The 20818-nt window shown below is 36.1% G+C and overlaps 1 protein-coding gene across 1 annotated transcript in view; it reads left to right on the forward strand.

Annotated features, from left to right (window-relative positions):
• The first annotated feature begins 1575 nt into the window (after window positions 1–1575).
• EPYC (epiphycan) overlaps window positions 1576–20818 on the forward strand; it is a 33929-nt gene continuing 14686 nt past the window's right edge. The window contains exon 1 of the mRNA XM_004417940.3: window positions 1576–1740. Within this exon, the coding sequence (XP_004417997.1) occupies window positions 1576–1740 (165 nt within the window). The remainder of the gene's footprint in view (window positions 1741–20818) is intronic.

The raw sequence follows: 20818 nt of genomic DNA on the forward strand, positions 1-20818 counted from the left end.
ATATTTCCCACTTGAATATGGGAGAGGGGTTTCTGGAAGATTTGCAAATCACACAGTTTTGTGAAGTAGGACTTTGTGGGTAATTGCATAGAACAGTTCCAAATCTGCCATCCTGCAAAGATCTCTGCAAAGGCAAGTAAAATAGAGGCTTAGTTTATCTACTGTGAATAGAAAATTTACTTGAAGAAAGCATAGGAAGGGATAGAAAGGAGCTCCTTGTTCTGCTTCTTATTCTCAGAGGAATTTCATATCCTTCTGCCTAAACCTGCTTCATAAAGACTTTCTTTCAAGTAACTGAGGGTCATTTTGTCTGCCAGTGCGTTCAAGTTTAAAAGTAATATTTATATGAATTTTCTTTTATACGTGTGCATAGGTACAAACACCACATACACTGTTCTTAAAGTAAACCCCAGAAGTATATACAAATTACAAAACCTTTAAAACTATACATGCTTGATAAAAGGTTTTACAAATACTTTGCTTCATCAATAAATGATCACTAGGTTACATTTTTAATAAGCCCAACTTAAATGTCTAAAATTAAACATGAGAGGTTTTTTTTCCTAAACTAAACTGTATTCAAAGGAGTACATACAGAACTACAATCATTAAAATTTTAAGATCTTGACTGAAACCAAAAAAAGCATGGAGCTATCATGGAAAATAAGAATTGTGCTTTTTAAAAACTTACAAAACAGAAGATGGCTCTAATCCCACATCTGTGCAGATTCTCCTCTAAGAGAATCTTGCCAAATAGTGGCTTTTAGACATGTATTCCTATTGATTATGAGTTTAAACCTTAGATAGCTATTAAGAATTGAAATAAAACAATAAATACTAAAGGAAAAATAATTTTCTTTTCTGCTTCATTTAGTTAAGAACAAGTTTTTTAAAATATTGCATGAAATATTAATTTATGTACATATTAAATTACAGATGTATTAATGATACCCAGAGGCAACTTTACCCAGAGGCAACAAAAAAGTAACAGGAAAAAACAACACTTTGTTATTTTGTCTGGAAAAAACTCTAGGCTTGAATGTGCAAAAAACACTAATGAGTCCTAGTTGTATCACTAGCCAACTCTGTCTTGGTTTCCTCATCTCTAAAATGGTGTGACAGTTGTAGTGATCATCAGAATCATCCTCACCATCATCGTCATCATCATTCTTACATCCAAGAGTTGATGAAAGAATCTTAATGCTTAGGAAATGGTAAAACTCTTAGGTAACGTAAAGGCTTTTGTGAATAAGTGTATCACAATCTTTCTGCATCTCATTTTCTCCATATTTCACTATAAAATAAAATCAATTTCACTGGAATTACAATATCTACTGTAAAAATGTGGATAGGTTTGTGAATTAACTTGAACATCTGGTATCAATGGTCCTCAGAAGCCATACAATTTCATGTGTTATGTTTATAAATTATCCATGTAAAGAAAGCTACCAACCAGTTTGAGTTTCTCAGTGTTGACATTGATTTATCATTCTTATTTGGTGCAAACTATTCATAAGTTAAAATCAATTAAATATTTATGCTTTTTAATATCTTATGATTAGGAAAGTTTTAAAAATGAAAACATTAGCAGGACTGGTTCTGGGACTTGTCATCTTTGATGCTGCTGTGACTGCTCCAACTCTAGAGCCCATCAACTATGACTCGGAAACCTACGATGCCACCTCGGAAGACCTGAATAATTTATACAACTATGAAAACGTACCTAACGGTCAAGCTGAGGTAACTGGTTCTTCCCACTGTTGAGACTTTTAAAAGCATTGTATCGGGCATTAGTGGAGTTTGTTCTCTTCAAATAGATTTTTGTTTATTTATAACTAGAGATGTTCTATCTTAATAATTTCATATGAACCTTTTCTCCAGAACATGCTCAATCCGTTGGAGGTTAACATTAGAACACTCTTTTGCTTTCTTACAGTTCACTTCCTTTTTTTTTATCTCCTCACAGAATTGAAAAAAAAAAGTTCCTATCAAGTTAGAATGAGATAATTAGAGGAAAAGGCAATCAATAAGGAAAAGAAGAGTTAAAATAATACCCATGCAATAATAAGGAAGTTTTGGAGAAAGGAAAATGATATGAGATAAAAATAAATTAGAAGAAAATAAAAAGAATGCAGAGAAAGGACAATGTGTGGAACTCCACTACATTCCAAGAGTGAATGTGTTTTCCTAAGTAACTGATTATCTCTCAACAGTAATGTAGGCATTGGCAAGGTTATAGCCCATTACATAAATCTGATATGACATGTTCCTAATTAAATGCCAGGCTTTTTACATAACCAAAGGATGCAGACTAATTTTTCTGAATCAGAAAACAAACAGACCTTGAAATGCTGGAGTGTAATTAATGTACAACATTGACAAAAACTAATTAAGTAGAAATAAACCAAAAGGGAAATTACATCACCTTTACAAGACTGTTTTGGGCAGTCTTTCAAGTGTAAATTTTATTAGAATAACTACTTGTGATGACCAGTGAAATGAACATTCAGACAAAACTATATATTTAAATTGTATGGAACTTGGATATATCTTTATTAAGATAGTAAACATTCTCATCACTATTTATGTTGCCTTATGAAATACAAGAATCAGATTTTCGGAATACATTAGCTTTTAGAAGTCTCCCCACCCTATTTTTCTCCTCATTTCTCTCTCTTTCTCCCTTGCTCTCTAGCTCCCTCTCTCTCTCACTCCCTCTGTGTCCTCCCCTCTCTCTTTCTCTCTTTTTAGTAAAGTTTCAGGCTTGACAACATATTTTCTTCGGCATATTTGGTTGTGATGCTGTTTTCTAAGTTTTTATTAATATTCACTACCTGAGTCATTCCACTGTATGGCTTGTTATGTTAGGGAATTTGCTGTTGAGAATTTGTGGTCATTAACACTGATCTTGCTCTATGTGACTTCTAGATCTCCAGCCTAATGCATCAATGGAGAGTATAAGAAGGAAATTTTCCAGTGCTTAACCCGTCTTCCCTGCTCCTTTTTCCATCTTGTATAAATATAAAAAAAAAAAAAACTTAGTGCATATTTGCATTTACCTACAAAATTAAACATTTCAGTTTAAACTTACTTGTCATTCCTCCAAAAAATTTTGTTTTTCCCCTGAGGAAGATTAGCCTTGAGCTAACATTTGTGCCAATCTTTCTCCACTTTATATGTGGGTCACTATTGCAGTATGGCTGACAAGTGGTGTAGGTCCATGCCTGGGATCCAAACCCTTGAACCTGGGCCACTGAAGTGGAACACACTGAACTTAACCACTACACCACAGGGCCAGCCCCTAAAAAATATTTTATAGGATTAAAGAGGTTTGATGATTACCATAAGTGAATCCTCTATTTTGAGTCAGGCTAGTGAATGGATTCAAGGGACTGCTTATTGCCTTCAGAAGACCAAATGTACAACAGAAAGAATACTGTTTGAGACCAAGCTGCCCTAGCCAAAATTGTGAAGGATATGAGCTTTGTCTGCAGCCCTCTTTTAAGCCATTCCTTGCTGTCAGAATCCTTTTTACTCCCCAGGAGGCTCTGGACATTCTCATGAGATTCTAAAGTTTTTCCTGGCATCAAGAAATTTAAACTAATAAATATGTCTATTTAAAGATGATTTAGTACAGAATCTTTCCTCAGTACTTGCGTATTCTGGAATAGCCACCTTCCTGCAAGGTACCAAACGCGTGGCATTGTATCCTTATACACCCCAGGGCTTTACCTCATGGAAACATCTATAATTTTCCACAGAATTCTTTTAAACTGGCCTAGCCAAACTCAGAATCCTTAATGACTGAGGGCTCAAGAACGCTACTAATAATCTCTTGTGATTGACTGAAATATATGTCATCCCTGATTTAACAATCCTTTATGGGGAAGTCATCATCTGAAAACTGGTTTATAGATAGGTGATAGATATAGATATACATACACATACACATGAAGATGTGTTATAATGAAAAAATAACACATTTGAAAACATAAATCATACATAATTAAAAAGAAATATTTACAAGGTTGGTCCAGTAGCAAAAACCAATCAACCAACCCACTCACCCACCACACATGAAAAAAGAAATCCAAAAACAATATGATAGAGTAAACAAGATGACATGAGGAACAAAATTCAGAAGAACTTGAGCTCAGATCTTAATAAATTATTACTATAAATTGCTTTACAAACAAAGAGCTAGTATATATTTTATTGGAAGATATGCAATAAAGCCAATAGATCCAATCATGTGAATGGATTCTAGAATATAGTTACTCATGACATGAATTTCTTGACTGCAGCTTTGAAGTTCAGAGTCTGGTAACTCCTGATAAGTTTATTTATCTCAGGTCAGTTGTTCCAGATATTCTTGATCCTATGTGACACTTTCTGAGTGAACACTGATAACACACCCATATAGAGTAGTTGATGGAAAAATTTATGGTAAATGAAGCATATGGAGAATGGCGGGATCAGGTTTTTCAGTTTTTTTTATTCTCAATGCCGAGAGCATGGTTCTGCCTATTTTAGCTTAGAATTTATTTCTTCTATAGAAAAGACAACCTTATACTCTAAAATTGTAAATTTATGGGCTAACTGAACAATGCTTCTAAAATATATGTCAGTTTCTTTCTTATAAATTCCAAGACTTGGCATCTTAGGCCAATGTAGCAGACTCTTTGGTCTAGGCTTTGACTTATTAATCTTTAAGGCCTTTGACATATGTGGTAGGCATAATTCTAAGATGTCTCCTAACAGATCCATCCCGTGGTGTGTCCATGCCCTTTATAATCCTTAACATCATGAATATATGGGATTTCATTCTTGTAATTAGGTTATGTTATATGGCACAGCTAATTTAAAAAGGGAGATTAGCCTGACCTAAACTCATGAGCCCTTTGAATCAGTGTGTTGAGGTCAGGACAAAGTTCGAAGCATGGGAAAAATTCATTGTAAGGGAAACTGTCTGTTGCTGATTTTAAAGATGGATAGGTCCATGTAGCAAGGAGTGCAGAAAACCTCTAGTTGCTGGGAGAAGTTGACAGCCAGCAAGTATATGGAGACCTCAGGCCTCTAGACACAAGAAATCTAGAGTTTCACATGAGATCACAGCCCCGGCCATCACCTTGGTTTTGGCCTTGTGACACCCTGAGCAGAGAACCCAGGCAGGCCATCCCTGGGCTCTGACCCACAGAAACTGTGAGCTAAAAAATACCTATAATTTTAAGCTGCTAAGTTTACAGCAATTTGTTATACAGCAATAGAAAACTAATACAGTATGTAACAACTTAAACTTTTTTTCTGAAAACCAAATTTGAATTATAATGATGCAAGGCTTACATTTGTGAGTCTAGTGATTTATCTAGTTAACGAGCCAGACCATCCCCGATCCCCATGGGTAGAATCTCAATAGAGTTCTGTTGATTTCTATTGGTGGTAGTATATTCATTACCTCCTTAGTGGCTGGAAAAGGGTCATGAAAGTATTTCTGATTTTGAAAATTGTATGCAGTAATAGTATTCCAGACTGATGACTTATGTGATTTCTAATGATCTAGAATAACCAGGATCTGCCGGATTCTATGTTAGGAGCAGATTTTAGGCCCAGCAAGTTCATCATTGTGCTCTATATTACTCAGAAGACAAATTTATTGGTATAACATGAAGACCAAAATATAGGCTATAAGACTGAAATATAGACTTTTTGCTTCCTGATGAATAATGGCTAACCCTGATTGAAGACTTATTACATGTCGGAGACTGTTCTAGCCAGATCACATGTATTATCTCATTTATTTCTCTCAACAAATCTATGAAGTACCATTGTTACTCCCATGGACTAGATGAGGATATTGAGACAAGAGCAACTAAGTAACTTGACTAAGATTTCACAGTTATTAATGGTATATAATCATAGTAACGTTATCTTCTTTTATCAGAAAATAATTTCCAACAGGTTAATAAAATATTGTACTATCCTTCCTACATTTTCTACCATTTTCCAAATTGTCATTTTAACTTAATATTGTTTTTAGTTGAACTGAATGCCAGGTGCTCCAACACTCTTAAAAGAGAAAGAAAAGCATTCTTCTATGGGTGAATAATGTGAACTAGAAGTAACCCTTATAGACAACTGACTGTTATCTGATTACTGTGAGAATGAATGGCTTAAGACCAACTACTTCAAAAAATAATTATGGATAGGCATTCTCCAACATTTGTCTAAGCTATGGGCAACATATATCTCACATATTTGGTGGTCTAGGATCCAGGGAAACATTTTGCTATTTGCCTTAAAGAGTTCATCAGAAAACTACATAGTTCAAAACTTGGTATTCTTCGAGCGGCTTAACTTGAGATTGTGTTTTTAATCAAGGTAGGCATTTGGTGTTTCCATTTTCATGGTATAGTTTATGGGTTGTTGATTGTCCATTTCTCTTAGGCCTAAGAAAAACATTGACCCTGCCCACGAGTAAATTCTTTTGTCCAGAGAAGTACTCAGCAGCTGTATCAATATTTATGGAGGCTCTGCTGAAAGATATGAACTTCCATTCCTCCAGTAAAATTTCCTCAGTTCCATTTAGACAATTAGACTTTTCCTCGCCTATATTATCTTACTTTAGTCTTATATAATTACTTTTACTTAATTGCATCTGTGATGTCCCTGCATCTTTAGTAAACACCAAGGATGTTATACTACAGAGCCCTAGGGAGCACTTGATTGTATTTACTGTAGGATGGTGTGAAGGGCATTTACAATGATACCACACAATTCTCTTCCTGAGGATGTGGAGGAGAAATTTCTCTCAGGCCTCAGGGTCAGAATGGGTTGCAACTTGTAAGAAATTTGCTTATTTTCAGGGATCTACATTTTGTAACTAATTGTGTTTGTCACTTTACTCAGAAACATGGAGCCTAATTTTTTGCCTCATTCTTCCCTCATTTCATATTACTTCCCCCACCTTTATTTTCCTGTCAAACATTTTTTTTTTTTTTGGTGAGGAAGAGTCTCTCTGAGCTAACATCCATTGCCAATCTTCCTCCTTTCTGCTTGAGGAAGATTAGCCCTGAGCTAACACCTGTGCCAGTCTTCCTCTATTTGTGTGTGGGTTGCTGCCATAGCATGGCTGATGAGTGGTGTGGGTCCATGCCAGGGAACCAAACCTGAGAACCCAGGCAGCCGAAGCAGAGCGCACCAGACTTAACCACTACACCATGGGGCCAGTCACTATTTTCCTGTCATTCTAATCTTCTCATGTAGATTGTTTGAAGTATTACCATACATGCTTTTAAAACCACCTCATACACTTGCTGGAATAAGTTGGGGTATGCATTCATAAGTAAATAACAATAACAACTAATAAAGGAATAACAGTAATAATTGACCAGTAGGAAATTTCTTGAATGAAGGATGCTTTCCTTGCTATTACTCGCCATTGATCTTAGACCAATTTTTCTCTTTCATAGAGAAAATAAGTAGCTAGATTGTTTAAAATCATTCTTATAAATAAAACTACCATTGAAATAAATTACTTCTGCTTGAAAATAGCTTTTAGAGATGAAGAGGCTACAAGATTCATCAAAGGAATGAAAATTAAATTTAGTGGAGTTGTAAGAATGGGAGAGAACTCAATGAAGGAAATTGTGTGTAATAACTGAGCAATGGTTTCTTTTCACTTGCCGTCATGATAATATGGTGTCATGCAAAATCATTTTAGAATATATATGCCCCTAACACCAGAAACTACTTAAGTAGAATCAAACTAATTTTGGACTACTTGTAGAATCAACGTCTGCTTTAGATAATGATATATATAAAGGATTTTTAGTTAGGTTATATAAATATAATAAATTGATATAGAACTTTCTTTTTTGAGGAAAATTGGCCCTGCATTAACATCTGTTGCCAATCTTCTCTTTTTTTTTCCTTTTTTCTCCCCAAAGCCCTAGTACATATCACAGCTGTAGAGTTGTAGCTCTTCTATATTGGACACCGCCTCAGCATGGCTTGATGAGTGGTGAGTAGGTCAGCGCCCAGGATCTGAACCAGCGAACCCTGGGCCACCAAAGCAGAAAGTGCAAACTTAACTGCTGTGCCACTGGGCGGCCCCAATATAGAACTTTCTTAATGCTAATGGGTAACTTGTCTCTATTTGGAACACCCCCTCAGCATGGCTTGATGAGTGGTGAGTAGGTCCGTGCCCAGGATCTGAACCGGCGAACCCCGGGCCACCAAAGCAGAATGTGCAAACTTAACTGCTGTGCCACTGGGCGGTCCCAATATAGAACTTTCTTAATGCTAATGGGCAACTTGTCTCAAAAATCATCTCTGTATTTTCTGAACAAAAAGTAATTAAATTAGTAATATTTCTACTATTTATTTCCTCCAGTAACAAAAGACATGCAACACTTTTATCTTTGTATTCGGAATTATCTCTCACTTTGGCCAATTTATACAATATGTTTTAAAGTTTCAAACATATGGTTTGCATATAAAACCCTTTTTTATTGGAAGAAGAACTTTAACTCAGTCAGTCTGAATTAAATATTCTTTTTAGGATTTGGCAAAAAATAAAAGCTGATCTTCTTCATTTTCCCTCTTCAGTGAAGATGCTCTGGAGGAAGGGAGGGAAGAATTTGGCTGATGAGCTTTTAATATGGTTATTGATTGACTTTCCATATGCCTCTTTTAAAAACAGTGTTAAACCATTTGATTCTTATTTTAAGCTACTTGAAAATCTTAAAAAAATGAAGTAACAAATATATACAATTATGTAAGCTCATCAGGAAACAAAAGAACACTGATAGTCTTTGCCAGTGACTTATTTGTATTTGTATTATACCTTATTTATGAGACCACAAACGTAAGTTAATTCTCATAACTATCATTGAAATGAGATATTATTCTATTATTATTATTATTAATAAGAACAACTGAGGATCAGAATTCTTCCCAAGGTTACTCAGCTACTAAGTTTCAGAGTAAAATTTAAACCAGATTCTTTTAATGCCAAACCAGAGAGACTTTAGCACTAAAAGTCTCCATTATTTTCCTGCTTCTTCTCTTTAATCCTTACTTCTTTTAGTAAACATTGGGTCCAATGTTGAGGTTTCTTTTCTGTGAATTTAAGTAACTTGATTATTAGGAATCAGAAAAATGGAATTTTCAAGTGATTATAATTAACACACTATCTACGCGTCTCTCTTAGCTGTCACAGTATTTGAGGGAGCAAGAGGTGAAATGATCCCTCTGATCTAAAAGCTGCTTTGTGAGAAATATGAGGATTGAGCAATCTTTGCCAATTTTTTTTTGCCACATTTCTTCTTCATCCATTTTCAAGATAAAATAGAAAATAAGATATAGCTTTCATGCCAGTGTTCATGGTCACATTCTTTTAGATAATTAATATGGATCACTTAAATCAATTTGAGCACCAGACTAATGTTTAGAGCAGAATTTCACTGTGCTTAACATATCTACATACCAGTATGTGAAACTCATGAGAATATTCTTTAGTAACCCAGGCTGAACAGCTTGGAGCCTTTTAACACCTTTGGAAACCAACTGTTGACATAACAGTAATAACAAAGCATAGCTTCAAGATTTATTATCAACTTTGTAAGACAATTTGGGAGAAAGATAAATTTAAAATTCTGTTTTGATTACCAAAACCTTAGGCTGAGCTAGAGTAAAAATCCAAACAACATTCTGGATTTCAAATACTTAAAAAAAAAAAAAAAAGGAGACATCTATAATTTAAACACTATCTGCTGAAGAACTGGGCTTACTGGTTAGGAAAAGATTGGCAGAGTGCGGATCCTACACTAAGCAAATGAATGGATGAGGATGTTTGCTTTGCAATCTGGTTTTGCCTGGATACTTAAACCATGAACACACACTCTACAGAGAATGGTGGGAGAAACCACTAGCTTTGGGTGTTGCTCTTGTATACACCCAGTTCAGCTTTGGGAGGTGGTTTGTCACAGTGTTGAGTGACATGGGCTCTGGAGTCAGACTCCCTTGTGTGAGTCCCAGGTCTGTCACACCAACTGTATGGCCTTGGACAGTCATACAGCTCCTCTGAGCTTCACTTTCCTACTTATAAGATACCTTGTGAGGATTAAATTAGATAAACTTGTTAACTGTTGAACTTAAAGCCTAGCACATAGCAAATGTTCAATAAGTGTTAGCTTTACCTTCAAATCACTCATTGAATCAACAGCCACTGAAGCTCAGGCACTGGTGATCAGGGAAGCCTTCAAGGAAGGGATGAGATTGGGACTGTAATGAAGGCTAGCTCCATTGGGCATCAGTTCACTTTAGATCCACTTACCAGTCTTTTGCTGAGAGCCTGGAACTGGGGCAGGTAAATTATACCAAGTTCCTTCCTGTCCCTCAGTACCTCCCAGTATAGTCGTCTATAAACACACAATTTCAACACAATAGAAGAAGTGAAGAAAGGTAAATATCAACAAGATCTCTAGTTATCTATTGGGACATAAGGTTTCTATGAGATCAGTCACAAAATACATATGCCGAGAAATTAAGTCCCCAAACCTGTCATCAGTTGTAGACCTGACAGTAAAACTGAGATATAAGTTATTTTACTTGTGTGTTTATCTACTACCTTTTCTGAACAGTTTTTAAGACTAGTTACATGAATAAATGTTATAATGTGTACAGAAATAGATATATACACATATAATAAATATAAATATAGATAAAAATATCTCTATATAATAGTATATCTCACAAAATAATTTATAAAAATATGTAATATAGAGTACATTGTGTTATATTCTCCACAATATCATCTCATATATTACTAATTATGTGTTACATTACATTATGGTATGAAAAATGTAAATTAAGAAAGTGAGGCAAAGAAAAAATAAGTTTAGAACATAATATGAAGCCAGGAGTCAGGTACATGAAAGTGCATATTATTTTGTATTATAACACACACAGATACATATACTATTGACGTTTTTCTAGGCAATATGTATTAGGTTTTAAGGGACCTCAGACACGCTCCTCCTATGCCCTACCTAACTTCAGAATCAGCTGAGAGACAGAAATGGGACTCAGAAAAATAGAGTTCAAAATATCCCCTTTATTACTGATAAAGGTTAAGTTGAAATATATGACTTAGGTGTGAAGCAACTACGGGCTTCCTAATATAAAATTTCAGAAATAGACTATGCCATCAGTCTCAGGCAATGGTGGTTGACCACCAGTCCTCAGAACAGCACTTGATCCAGTAAATCTTGGTCCATGGAGGGACAAAACAGAATGTATGCTCTTGACAGGCAGGCAATTCCCCTCAAAGGGAAGATGAACTACCCAGCCTAGTTCCTTCTCCCACTCACCAATTAGCCTAGTCATTCTTCCTTTCTCGGGAGGAGGGAGTAAAGGAGCCAACAGAGGAGGCACCCACTCCTCAGGATAGTGGGCTCTCAAGCCATTAGGCTTAACCATAAAGTTTAAAAGGCTCTTCTCTTTGAGAAAATCAGCCTATTTTTAGGACAGTCATGCTCCCACCTTCATGAGACCTACCCTCATGCCAACCATCACTCTTAGGCGTCCTCTGGCAGAATGTAGATTTTGACTCCAGAAACTCTGAAATGGATCCAAGAACATTAATGACTTTATCTCAAAGGGCTCTCTGTACCTGGGATTGAAATCTCACTCTCAGGTCTATGTTTTACCTCAAATTATATCAAAGCACATTACCTAATAATAGAGCTTCTGAGAAGTTCTGCAATGAAATTAAATACTCCACTAGTACAATTCCAGAAACATAAGATGGCATAAATTTGTATATAGCTCCCCTACTTCTTTGAAGTTTTTGAGAAAAAATAAAAGACTACAGATTAGCGTCCCTTGCAAATTAAAGTCTAAACTTATTTAAATTCCAAGAGATTATAGTGCAAAATCAAAATTGCTTGCTTTATGATTTAAAAGTCCAAAGAATATGCAGTCCAAATTTTCCCTTTCTTAATTCCTTTTGCCTCATCTCAGCTAGATGGATTCTTAGGGCTTGGGTCAAGCTGGATTCTTTCAGTAACTACAACCTGAGTGGACTCTTCCAAATACAGATATAGTTTCTTCAAAGGCACATAAACTATTAATTCATTACCAAGTCTCCTGTGACCTTGATATTTAAAGAGAACGAAGCATTAACTGCACACACAATATTATCACAACACTGATCCTAACCCCCATCAAATTTAAAGAACAAGTTAATCCTGAGTCCCTAAAATAGTTATTCTAGGCAAATGTATATTCCCCAAACCGGTATATAGTGTTGCCAGAGACCCAAGAAGAGACTTGGTGGTACCTGAGAAGTCAGAAGATGGAAGAAATCTTGGTTTGCCTCATCCAGATGTAGATCAGCTTATGTTCACTGTCTTTAGTCTGTGAACTTTGGGCTTAAACACAGTTTGGAGAAATCTCCCACTAGGAGTTAAATTCTGGCACTGTTTTACCATTATTAGAGCAGCTGTTCTCAAAGTGTAGTTCCTGAACTGGCAACTTCAGCATCACCTGGGAGCTGGTTAGAGACATAAATTCTTAGGTCCCACTCCAGACCTAATGAATCAGAAACTCCAGAGGGAGGCCCCGCCATCAGTCATTGAACAAACTCTCCAGGTCATTCCGCTGCCTCTATGGTATGAGTAGCACTGAACTCGGAAACATCCCTTAATGTAATATCTCTTCTCTCAGAATAGCATTTGAGATATTCCTGTTTTCTAGCACAGCTTTTAAACAGACAATGGTGGCGGGCCCAGTCACCAGGCCTACCTGAAGCTTCTCTCTCTTTCTTTCCGCATACTCAAGGCTTTTGAATTCCCCTTTTCCTGCTAAGCCCTGGTTTTCTGACCCAGATGCTTCATTGAGTGTGTGTTCTGTCAAGTGACAGAATCTTTGTGAGTGAGAACTTTCCGCCAGGGGGTTCTCCAGACTGGAAGCTATGCCCCCAAGTGGCTTCTACCCTTGCTTCCTCCGAAGGAATTCAAGAAATCTGCCTCCTGGAGTGTTTCCCCCTCTTCTCCATGTTTTTTTTTTTTTTAGCTGGAGAATTAACCTCAGCAGATTCCTGTACTGAAGCTGTTGTTGATGATTCTGAAGGCTGTGGCCCCTGGGAGCCCAGTGAAAAACAATCCTTCTACTATAGTCTCATCAAGACGTTACTCAGTATTCCAAACTTCCAGGACTTAATGAGCATTTCTGTCTCCTACATCCCCTTGTGCAGAATAAGTTTCCCCTCTAGTGTGGTGGTTCTTAACTTGACCATATATTTGAATCTTCCCTAAGTTTGTAAAAATTCTAATGCCTGAGCCACACCCCAGACTGTTGAAATCAGAATGTCTGCGGGTGGGACCCAGACATGGTGTTTGACTTCCCTCAGCTACTCTTTCAGTGTGAGTCAGTTACTATTTTTGTTTAACCAGTTTAATATGCTTTTTAATTTGGTCACTTCTCTAGTACTGTGTGCTAAATCAGTGCCTTTTCCTTTTTTTTCTGGTTAAGATTGTTGTTTTTCTAACATGTTCCTCTAGATTTCGTCTCGTGGCACATTCCATAGAGATAGATAGAAAGTCAGTAAATTATAAATCTGCCAAAAGTAACATTGTTCAAAAAAATTTTGGAAACCTTCATATTTCTCAGTTGGATAATCCCATCCTGGATGTGTTCTCCCTCAGTATTAATTTCTAACCCAGGATTGGACTTGACCTGTTATTGTCCTGCCTCATCCTCCTTTAATATGCCTACTTTTTACTGGATCTTCCCTAATTCCACAAAGTTCTCATTCTAACACTCCTAGGGCAAGTTATGGTAAACACTGTCTTGAGTTTGCTAGGGACAGAGAGACTTACACTGTGTTTATTAAAGTTCACACACACAAGCATTTAAATAATTCAAGAATTACTGCTTGGTAATGTTGTCATCCATCAAGTTGTACGATACTGGCTGGTGATGTCAATGACTCAGTATAAGATGCAGATAGGTGGGCTCTAAAGGATAGTCACAACGACATCATGACAATCTCTTTGCTAACATTCAATGTGGGCCTTAAAGAGGTAAATAATATGTATGCAGATATACATTATACACTCTATTTCTTAACACTTATTAGAAGAAGAACAAAGAAAATATATCTAAAAGGTATTGAGGCTGGATCAAGTCTTTTGTAAGTTTGTTCTCTTTGAAGTTATGATATCAAAACTCTGATTAAAGACATAAATGTAAAAGAAATCGAATCTAGGGCATTTAAGACAAAAATCCTTCTACTATATTGAATTATAACATTCACTGAACATTGAATCAGTACATTTTGGTACTGAGAGACAAAAAGAAAAATCATAGAGTCAAATATTGCCAAAGCCAATTAACTACCATTCAGCAGCCATCTCCTATTGGCAAGATGATTTATATCATGCTAATGACTGCAAAAACTTAGGATAGTCAACAAATTTAGAGATTTTTGATCCCTTGGAAAACAGCCTTTCCCTTGCCTTGTGCTATCATAAAGCTGACTTACCTAGAGTCCTTTGTTCTGGTTCTATGTTCATATTTTGATTATAATTAGTTTCCCAAGTGAGACTACAGAGACTACAGAGAATACAGTGGTGGTAAAGAGGATTCAAGTTAGCATTCTGGTTTAGTATAGTCTTTGAATTTGTTTCAAGTAATTCTACCCCTAAGAGATAAAGTCAGGCTTCCAAATTTGTAAAATTTTGTAAGGCTTTACCACAGATACTGGACGGTAGAAAAAATTTTAATGTAATAATTCTCTCTTTCAAAGGCAATTGGCTAGTAGCTGGTCCTCCTTAGAACATTCTCTGTCAATGCAGACTTTCCTATTCAAAATGACTATAATTACCATCGGATAATATATACATCATCATCATCATCATCATCATGGCGTAGCAGTTTTATGCAAAGAAGTTCTACATATTAAAAGGCAGGGCTTATTATACTTTGTGCCTCAATAAAGTCTGTGTTAGAAGGAATAATTTGCTTTGTGTTAGGATGGGAAAGACTGAAACTTAAAAAAAAATACTAAATTACTCCATCATAAAATAAAGAGCTCAAGTTTGGAAGGTTCCAAATATCTTGGTTTTCCGTCCAACTTCTTTGTTTTCAATTACAATGATTGACTCTCTCCTCCTACCCCCATCCTCATGAGATTACTGATTTCAGCCCACACTAAATTGTCCTTCTGGCATCCTCACTTGGGGAACAAGGGCAGTGAGGGGAAAGGGAATATGAACTGACTTTGCTATTAGATAATGTTTCTAAAACCTTTGCCAAAGTTCTCTACAATATTATTTGGAGACACTGAATTAGAACTAGATGATACATTTTGTAAGAACTAAGATACTGGAAACCTATTAAGTTTCTGGAGCCTAAGGGGACAATGGTGAAGGGAGTGCTGAATCAACTGGGATAAAACTGAGGCAAAAAATCTTTCTGGCAACTACAAGTGGAATATTGTCATTTTCTGACAACAAGAAAAGGAAATGAGAAAATAAACACATGAACAAAGAAAAAAATACTGAGGTCCCAGTAGAGACATCGACTAGAGAGAGTATGATTAAATGAAACCTTCAAATCTTCACCTCTTGTTTCTCTTGCACTGAATTTTTCACTTAAACATTACATTGAATACAAAGAAGCATTACCATTTAGATTCATGAATTTATGAAAAATAACCATCCGTTAGGATTGATTTTTAAAAAACTAAGACAGCATTTATATGTTTTCATAAATGCGTATATATATCCTAGCAAGTCAATATCAAATGTTAGGATTATTTTATGCTGTTTTGATGTAAACAAAAAGCCATTGACTAATTTTGATATTTGACTGGCAGACAATTATTCATTATATAGATTTATTAATTTTGACTTAAGTTAATAAAATATTGAGATTTAAAAATAAATAAATTAAAATAATGGTGAATTCACTCAAATTTGGTGGTATAATATTTCAGTAAATACTACACCAGATAACCAAGATCAAAGAACAATTGTTTATGAAAGAGAAATCAGAGGCTAGGGAGACAAAAAAAAGTGCATTCATTTTTTTCTAATGTCAATGATATGTGCTAGGTAAATCAACCCATAACAATATTAAAAATTCTTCCCTTAGTATAATTAGGAGATGTATAAGAAAACAAAAATTGAAAATATCTATATTAGGGCAAGTTACATTAGCAGCTGTAACAAACAAAAGCCCAGTGGCTTAACACAATAAAAATTTATATCTTGCTGACATAACTTCTTACGCAGGTCAACAGGTTTACTGTCTTCCAAGTGGTTATTCAGGGATTCTAACTTATTTCATGCTAGAACTTCGCCATCTTCACCTTGGGAGTTCAAGGTCACACTGGTATCTTCTGTTGACAGATTGAGAGAAGAGAAAGACTGTGGAGAAAGTATACTTGCTCTTCACTGATTCGGACCAGATGTGGCACATTACTTCCTCTCCCATTCAGTTGGCTAGAACCAGCTACATGACCTACTCTAGATTCAAAGAAAGTAGAAAATATATTTTAGCTGAATGCCCAGGAGGCAAATGAAACAGTTTGGTGAATACATGGAATTGTCTTAGCCATCATGTTTAATTAACCAGGCTAAAGTTTCATTCTGATATAATACTTATTTCCCACAAAAGTGAAAGAAAATTATAAGAAATACTGCTTGGATTTTACAATCCAATTACATCAACGTTATGTGATATTCTTCATATTTGTCAATTTCAGGCGAAGATTAAAAGATGAACTGACTGCCAAGTGCTCCCACAGGGCTAGATGGCCTTGGTATGGTCTTCAGCTTTCAGGTTCAGCAACTGACAAACATAATCAGTCACGATCAGATCAGATTGTAGGTTAATGAATGACGCCAAGGAAAAATTACATGAGCCTTACCATATAAACAAGAAAAGCCATTTATGAGTTTGTAATGTGAATAGTCATTTCCCAGTGATGATAATGCTCACTCTCCCTATCCAGAGCCCCTTTTTCTCAGAATGAAGGTACCTAAGAAGATAGATTACTCAGCAGAATTTTATTTGGCTGAGTACAGAATCAAAATTAAGGAAACTGAGCAGTCCTTTGGCAGGGCTGGTTAGATTCAAATCCTAACCTTACTACTTAGCAGCTGTGTAACCTCAGGCAACTTATTTAGTCCTCCCACCTCCCATCCTCCATTTACAAATTTATCAAATGTGCACGATTATTGTACTGTCTACATAGGGTTGTTCTGAGACTGACGTGAGAATCAACGGAAAGATCATAGCAGTTTCTTAAATGTAGTGAGTATTCGGTTCATGCCAGTTATTTTCATATAGCCCATGATAAGGTCCAGTGAAATCTCTCTTCTCCAGGTTATAGATGATCTCTTTAGTGACTGTATTGTTTATGTTAAACAAATTTAATATTTGTCTCCTCCAAACAGTGCTGGCCACAATTCTTCCCTGAATTCGATTTTTCTAGGCTATCTTCTTCAGTTTACTTTTCTTTCTTAGCTGTATTATCATCATCACTAATGAGTCAAGAGTCAAGAAGCTGCTCCTAAGGGCTGGGAGGAGTGGTCTCATCTTGCTGTTCATTTTTAAGAGCAATTTTACATCATGAGAAGAATGTAATGTAACTTCAGTTTCTTGGGTGGGGAGCTCACCATGACTATCCCTGACCCTATGTATATCTACACTAAAATCTGCAATATTTTTCCTATTCTAATAGAAATAATTCTATCTTCATTCTTCAATGAATATCAACGAATCAACCAGGATTTCAGTGTATACATTCTTTCTCTTTCTTCAACAATTTACTGTACTGTCCTATTTCTCAATTGGACATGCAAGCAAAGGAAAGAGTAATAAAATTTTTCCCATCTCTGCCTAAGTTGGGATGTTAAGTCAAAATTGTAGGGAGTATAGATAAAGAGGATATGAAGAAAGTTGAGGGACACCTGGGTGTCAGGACTGGTTAACTGATCACTTTGAGTTAACATGTAACTCAGGAGGTGTCATTACATTCTGTAATCCAGGGAGCACCATTCGCATGGAATGACAAATGAATAGTGCCTCTCAGAATTGTGCAACTGAGTGGCTCTGACTTTGGGTGTATATTTCCATCATTTCCTCAAATATAGAATATACCTAACCAACATCTTTGGATCAGCAGTAGATTCAAAACCAGTTTCATCAAATGAAGTCAAAGCACATCTGCTTTAGTTTCCTTTCACAATATGTTTGCACCTATAATGAAGGTCTACTGGCAGACGTGGAGATGTCCAAGCCATGACCAATCTCTTTTCACACCTGCTCTCTCGTGCACTTTTAGTATGTTAAAATATTTTGTTACTCTGATATCCAAAACAACCCCTTAAAATATTAAAAGTTGCCATTGTTTACCTGTGCTGATTCAGCAGTATTGATCAGGAAGCCTATTAATTGCTAGGCACACTACTCCATGTGTACTCTCATCTTCCAGCAGGCTGGCCCCAGCCTGTTCACATGATGAATGAGCAGGATTCCTAAAGAGCAAATGGAAACATGTCATGTTTCTGGAGAACTACCCACAAAACTGACACATCAATACATTATGTTGACTAAAACAAATCAGAAGGCCAGTCTAAATTCAAAATTCAAGGGATGAGAAATTATCCTCTACTTATTGATTATAGGAGCTGAAAAGTCATATTGCAAAGGGGCATGGATCTAAGGAAGGAAATAATTGCAACAATTAAAAAAAAATGTACCGCAAACGCAATAGCAGATGTGCCAGTAAGAAGTACACAACGCTCTGAGAGGCACCAAACATGTTTGTCTAAGCCAGATAGATCATGAGAAGTTTCTCTAAGGATGTAAGACTTGAATTGGATACGAGGGATAAAGAAACAATTATAAGGAAACTTTGGGAGGTGTTGAATATGTCTGTTCCCTTCATTGTGGTGATGGCACCATGGATGTTTGCATATGTCCACACTCATCAAGTTGTACACATTAAATATGTGCAGTTCTTTGTATATCAATTGTGCCTTCAAAAAAGCTGTTAAAAAATAAAGTAAAATTGGAAAAAAAAAAAAGATGGAGAATGGAGGGAGTTCCAAGCAGAATTACTAGTGCATGCAAATGTCCTACAGAAGAAAGACCCTAAGCAACTAAATAGCCAGTGCAGCAAAAGAGCATAATTGGTATGAGATGGAGGAAGGGGACACCAGAAGGGCCAAACCATGAGGACCCTATAAGTAAAAGAGCTTTGAACTTATTCTAAAAACAGTAGTAAACATTTCCACGGCACTGACTATGTGTCGACATTATTCTAAGTGTTTTATGTGTATTAAGGTTTTCATCCTCACACAGCTGTACTATTTATACCAGGAATTTTACAGAGAAACTGGGTTCAGGGAGGTAAACTAATCTGCCCAAAGTCCCACAGCTAAGCTAGATTCAAACTCAGGTAGTCTCGATCCTTCCTCCAACCAATATGTTACAGCACTTCTGCTAGGCCATTGTTCTTGTGGTTATTAAGAACAATAAAAAGCCACTGAAGGATTTTAAGAGGGATTGACATGCTCAGTTTTGTCTTTTTAATAGTTTTTTCTCACTGCAGAGTGAATATATACTGGAGGAGATCCCAACTTCCTGTGAGTAGACGATTGCTGTATTTCAGACAAGAGAGGATAGTAACTTAGATTATGGTGAGGGCAGTAGACTTGGAGAAAAAATAATGGTATTGATAGATGTCTAGAAAATAATAATGACAGGAAAAATGGACAGTGGATCATAACTTAAATGTAATGCTTGGCATAGACATTCAGTCTGGTTGATTAGATAATTATAAAAACTGGCAAACCTATCATTTACAAATTCACTCACTCATTTAGTGAGCCTTTCATTCATTCATAAAGGTAGGTATCAAATCTGAGTAACTTGAATTCTTTCGTAGCATTCTTTCCATCACACATACATTACATCTTCATTGATTTCCTCATTGGAAATTTAGCTACAGATTAAGTGCTGAGATTAAAAAATATTGAAATATCAAAAAATAAAACACATTGTTTTATTGATTTATACGCAATGCTTAACAGCAGCAAATGGTTTGTGGCTGTCCTAAACAAGTATGGTGTGCATGTTCAACAAGAAGTCTGTACTGAAGGGATTCAGTGGCAGACGAGGCGATCAGGAGGAAGTGTGACTGTTGTTTCTGAACACACTATTTTCCCATACTTTTACTCTAAAATTAAGAAAAATAAATTAAGTAGACTTAATGGTAGCAATGTGATTACATTGATCATTTAGATGGATTTTTTGCTAAGGAAAGCATGGATTTGATTAAAATTATTTTTAACATAATGTTATTGTCACTTAAAATAGTGCCGAGTACTTTTGTAAAGAGATTTTTCTATGGACAGCTCTGCTAATTATCAGAGAATGAAGGTCTCAAATCGTTTGTAGCATTATTAATAACAACATAAATATTTCTGTTAAAAGTCTCAGTCCACATAACCCGGGACAAGAAATGTAACTGAATCATTTTCCACTGAGAGTCCTTATTTCTCCAGGGAGCAAAAACTTTGAGACACTTCAGGGTCATTTCAACCCCCTTCACTCCAAGATTGTATTGAGGTGCTGGGTTGCTTATATGGAGTTGAGGCTGTGCAGGGTGCAGACGCTGAGGCAGGCCTGAGGACTCCTTTCTTGGCACTATTACCTCTCCAGGCTGACATCTGCTGAGACCTCACTCTACCCAGGTCTCTCTCTGTGGACTCTGCATTTGTCATCTCTGGTATAGGTA

This window comes from Ceratotherium simum, chromosome 25 (genome assembly GCF_057802395.1).
Source record: "Ceratotherium simum simum isolate JZ-2026a chromosome 25, ASM5780239v1, whole genome shotgun sequence".
Taxonomy (NCBI): domain Eukaryota; kingdom Metazoa; phylum Chordata; class Mammalia; order Perissodactyla; family Rhinocerotidae; genus Ceratotherium; species Ceratotherium simum.